At 50.7% G+C, this 5,213-nt stretch overlaps 1 protein-coding gene across 1 annotated transcript; it reads left to right on the top strand.

Annotated features, from left to right (window-relative positions):
• The first annotated feature begins 1,150 nt into the window (after window positions 1-1,150).
• Window positions 1,151-4,184, top strand: LOC132488658 (lysine-specific histone demethylase 1A). The gene has a single exon (XM_060097097.1). The coding sequence runs from the start codon at window positions 1,293-1,295 to the stop codon at window positions 3,858-3,860; it is 2,568 nt and encodes an 855-aa protein (XP_059953080.1). The 5' UTR covers window positions 1,151-1,292; the 3' UTR covers window positions 3,861-4,184.
• Window positions 4,185-5,213: the final 1,029 nt, after the last annotated feature.

Below are 5,213 nucleotides of genomic sequence, written 5' to 3'. Positions count from 1 at the left end.
TTGGTTTCTTGATAGTGTCCTTTGATACTCAAAAGATCTTAATTTTCACGTCTGAAGGTGGCGTGGGGCCGCTTCTAGGTTCTGCCTCCCACCCTCTTCCCCAAGGGCATGTTAGTCCTCTGTGGTATTGAGGACCTTTGGTGGTCCTCTGGTACAGTGATGGGATGGAAACTCTGCCCGGTCACCTCCTGGGCTCAGGGCTGTTTTCTGTTTAACATGAAGGACATCTCGACAGGCCTGGAGGAGGCAGAGGGTCTGAAGTGTGACTCAGACCCCGAGCCTCGCCAGCAGCTGCCCCTTAGCCAGCAGCCTCCTGCCACATCCAGGAAGCTGGGGACTTATCAGGACCAGTCAGCGTTCAGACAGCTCTGGGGCCCACCCAGCCTAGGACGGACCGATGAGTAGGGGCAAAAGGTGACTCTGGTCCCCTCTCCACTTACTCCCCACTGGCTTCTCATGGAACCTGAACTCCTGCTGGTAACCTCACTTCTTTGGGTCAAATCTATGACCTCTTGTCTGAAATGCCCTCGGTGACATCCATGCATCCGTTGGTAATTTGGACTAGATGGCCTCTCCTGAGCTTCCTGATCTCATGCTTGTAGTTTTCTAAAAGCAAGCAATGGAGAGATTCCCTACCAAACAGCATTCTTTGCCTTTGCTATGTATGCCCAGGAAGGAATTTTATGTTTCCAACATAACATTTTTCAGAAAAGAGGGAGCTGGGTCCATCCAGAGTTTTTCCTATTTAGGGTCACTCTGTTCCTGTATTTTGAACAATGGGTTGTATGGGCTGCTTGAAGGAAGTCACGGTCACCTGAAACTCTCGCCGTCAGTGCTCGTTTGGGATCCTTTCAGAAGACACCTGACATACACAATCAATTTAAAAAGAGAGGGCTTCCCTGGTGGCGCAGTGGTTGAGAGTCTGCCTGCCAATGCAGGGGACACGGGTTCGTGCCCCGGTCCAGGAGGATCCCACATGCCGCGGAGCGGCTGGGCCCGTGAGCCATGGCCGCTGAGCCTGCGCGTCCGGAGCCTGTGCTCTGCAATGGGAGAGGCCACAGCAGTGAGAGGTCCTTTTACCGCCAAACAAAAAAAAAAAAAAAAAAAAAAAAAGAGAGGACAAAAAATGTAATACAGGGGCGCGGCGGGAGCGCGCGGAGCGCGCTTAGCGCGTGCCTACGAGGCGGCGGTTGGCAGCGCGCGGAGTGTGTGAAGTGAAGCGAGGCGACTCCGGACTCACGGACCGACAGACCGAGCGGCCCTTACGGCCGTCCGCAGCCAGGCGGCCCGAGATGTTGTCTGGGAAGAAGGCAGCAGCCGCGGCGGCGGCGGCGGCGGCGGCAGCGGCGGCGGCGGCCGGGTCGGAGGCCGGTGCCGGGGCAGCGGGCGGCTCGGAGAACGGCTCTGAGGTGGCCGCGCCGCCCGCGGGCCTATCCGGCCCTGCCGAAGCCGGGCCGGGGGCGGCCGGGGAGCGCACTCCCCGCAAGAAGGAGCCCCCGCGGGCCTCGCCCCCCGGGGGCCTGGCTGAGCCGCCGGGGTCCGCCGGGCCTCAAGCTGGGCCTACCGTCGTGCCTGGGTCTGCGACCCCCATGGAAACGGGAATCGCAGAGACTCCGGAGGGGCGACGGACCAGTCGGCGCAAGCGGGCGAAGGTAGAGTACAGAGAGATGGATGAAAGTTTGGCCAACCTCTCAGAAGATGAGTATTATTCAGAAGAAGAGAGAAATGCTAAAGCAGAGAAGGAAAAGAAGCTTCCCCCACCACCCCCTCAAGCCCCACCTGAGGAAGAAAATGAAAGTGAGCCTGAGGAACCATCTGGTGTGGAGGGTGCAGCTTTCCAGAGTAGACTTCCTCATGACCGGATGACTTCTCAAGAAGCAGCCTGTTTTCCAGATATCATCAGTGGACCACAGCAGACCCAGAAGGTTTTTCTGTTCATTAGAAACCGCACATTGCAGTTGTGGTTGGATAATCCAAAGATTCAGCTGACCTTTGAGGCTACTCTCCAACAATTAGAAGCGCCTTACAACAGTGATACTGTGCTTGTCCACCGAGTTCACAGTTATTTAGAGCGTCATGGTCTTATCAACTTCGGCATCTATAAGAGGATAAAGCCCCTCCCAACTAAAAAGACAGGAAAGGTAATCATTATAGGCTCTGGAGTCTCGGGCTTGGCAGCAGCTCGTCAGTTACAAAGTTTTGGAATGGATGTCACACTTCTGGAAGCCAGGGATCGTGTGGATGGACGAGTTGCTACATTTCGCAAAGGAAACTACGTAGCTGATCTTGGAGCCATGGTAGTAACAGGTCTTGGAGGGAATCCCATGGCTGTGGTTAGCAAGCAAGTAAATATGGAACTGGCCAAGATCAAGCAAAAATGCCCACTTTATGAAGCTAATGGACAAGCTGTTCCTAAAGAGAAAGATGAAATGGTAGAGCAAGAGTTTAACCGGTTGCTAGAAGCTACATCTTACCTTAGTCATCAACTAGACTTCAATGTCCTCAATAATAAGCCTGTGTCCCTTGGCCAGGCATTGGAAGTTGTCATTCAGTTACAAGAAAAGCATGTCAAAGATGAGCAGATTGAACATTGGAAGAAGATAGTGAAAACTCAGGAGGAACTGAAAGAACTTCTTAATAAGATGGTAAATTTAAAAGAGAAAATTAAAGAACTCCATCAGCAATACAAAGAAGCATCTGAAGTCAAGCCACCCAGAGATATCACTGCTGAGTTCTTAGTGAAAAGCAAACACAGGGATCTAACTGCCTTATGCAAGGAATATGATGAATTAGCTGAAACACAAGGAAAGCTAGAAGAAAAACTTCAAGAATTGGAAGCCAATCCTCCAAGTGATGTGTATCTCTCGTCAAGAGACAGACAAATACTTGACTGGCATTTTGCAAATCTTGAATTTGCTAATGCCACACCTCTCTCTACACTTTCCCTTAAACATTGGGATCAGGATGATGACTTTGAGTTTACTGGCAGCCACCTGACAGTGAGGAATGGCTACTCATGTGTGCCTGTGGCGTTAGCAGAAGGCCTGGACATTAAACTGAATACAGCAGTTCGGCAGGTTCGCTACACAGCTTCAGGATGTGAAGTGATAGCTGTGAATACCCGCTCCACGAGCCAGACGTTTATTTATAAGTGTGATGCAGTTCTCTGTACCCTTCCCTTGGGTGTGTTGAAGCAGCAGCCACCAGCTGTTCAGTTTGTGCCACCTCTTCCTGAGTGGAAAACATCTGCAGTCCAAAGGATGGGATTTGGCAACCTTAACAAGGTCGTGTTGTGTTTTGACCGCGTATTCTGGGATCCAAGTGTCAATTTGTTCGGACATGTTGGCAGTACGACTGCCAGCAGGGGTGAGCTCTTCCTCTTCTGGAACCTCTATAAAGCTCCAATACTATTGGCACTAGTGGCAGGAGAAGCTGCTGGCATCATGGAAAACATAAGTGATGGTGTGATTGTTGGCCGATGCCTGGCCATTCTCAAAGGGATTTTTGGTAGCAGTGCAGTGCCCCAGCCCAAGGAAACAGTGGTGTCTCGCTGGCGTGCTGATCCCTGGGCCCGGGGCTCCTATTCCTATGTAGCCGCAGGATCATCTGGAAATGACTATGACCTAATGGCTCAGCCAATCACTCCTGGCCCCTCAATTCCAGGTGCCCCACAGCCTATTCCACGACTCTTCTTTGCTGGAGAACATACAATCCGTAACTACCCAGCCACGGTCCATGGTGCTCTGCTGAGTGGGCTCAGAGAAGCAGGAAGGATTGCAGACCAGTTCTTGGGGGCCATGTATACCCTGCCTCGCCAGGCCACACCAGGCGTCCCTGCACAGCAGTCCCCGAGCATGTGAGATGGATGTGTTCTAAGGGAAGAGGCCGATGTGTTTGTGTTTTTTGCTGCATAAGCAAAGCTCTTCTAGCAATATTAGATTCCACTGAGAAACTCACCCTGGCATCTGGGCTCCAGATCAACTGCTAGAGCTCCTGGTGGTCAGGTGGCCAAGGAGGTTGCCTCCTTTAAGTGACTTAGAGCTAGGGAGGCACTTGTCCATTAGTGTGGGAGTCTGTGTTCTTCATTAGGACTGAGGCAAGCAAGTGCTGCGAGAGAACATCTTAGTCTCTTTGTGTGTGGTGGTTTTTTATATTTTGAGAATAAAACTTCATAGAAAAAAAAATGTAATACAGATTGAGATTTATTCCCAGGAATCTGGTCTTCCATTTGCAAGTACTGGTTTTGTTGTCAAGGAGCTTTTAATGATCCCTGTAAAAAGCAGAGTAGTGGATCTGGAGAGAGTAGCTATGCAGACTGACCTGAGCCAATCACTCGTTTACCCTCACTGTATTTCATCAGTTACTATGTGCACTTTTTTTTTTTTTTTAACATGAAAACAGCTCTGAAATCAGGATTCATTTCCAGTCACTGCTGTCTCATGATTATAATTGGTGACAATTTCTTTTCGGTCTTAGTGGTACACGAAGTGGTGGTGTGACTTCCAGCCGAGCACATGTGAAGTTCCTGGAAATACAGTCTCAGGCACTATCAGTACTTCGAGGTCCACGAGGGCTAGAGGACCCCCAACCTGACCGGCAGGTGGCGCAGCACAGTGGGAGTCTCAGGCTGAGTCCCACCCCCCTGTCCCCTCCCCCCATTCAAATATTTTCCAGCAAGCGGGCACAAAAACATTAAGATGACCTGTTTTGTTGGCAGAAGTCCCTGCAACCTACACTCTTAGGGGCTCTAACGCACCTTTCTTGAAAGTTCGTGTGAGCTGATGTGAGAGCTGTGTGGTGGCATGTGTCAGCTGAACTTCTTGTGGGTTCAAGCCCAGAATCCTCCTTATAGGGCTCATCTGGGCTCATTCAGAGGGGGAGCCACTTTGGGGCACCCTCTGCTCATGCAGGAGGGAGGGTGCCTGGGCGACACGTCTCATCAGTGTACATATCTCTAATTCCACTCAGTTCTCCAATGAGACAGCATTCATCTGGCTAATTAGTAAACCCTCTGGTGTTCATCAAAAATAACCCCAACTGAACCAGAGGTGTGGCCTCTGGAATATGAGCTTCAGGTTTGTCTTTCAAATGCTAATGAGCCACCACCCCAGGGGTATGGGTTAAAACTAACATTTTCACATCACACTGTCTGTGTGAAGTGTTTGAAAGCAAATTGCCTACAGTGTCATAATAGCAAATGAATACTTGTGACT

Source organism: Mesoplodon densirostris, chromosome 4 (assembly GCF_025265405.1).
Source record: "Mesoplodon densirostris isolate mMesDen1 chromosome 4, mMesDen1 primary haplotype, whole genome shotgun sequence".
Taxonomy (NCBI): Eukaryota; Metazoa; Chordata; class Mammalia; order Artiodactyla; family Ziphiidae; genus Mesoplodon; species Mesoplodon densirostris.
This window is presented reverse-complemented; position numbering and strand designations above follow the sequence as displayed.

Coding starts and splice junctions, on each gene's coding strand:
- LOC132488658 (XM_060097097.1), top strand. CDS start 1,293: ATGTTGTCTGGGAAGAAGGCAGCAGCCGCGGCGGCGGCGGCGGCGGCG.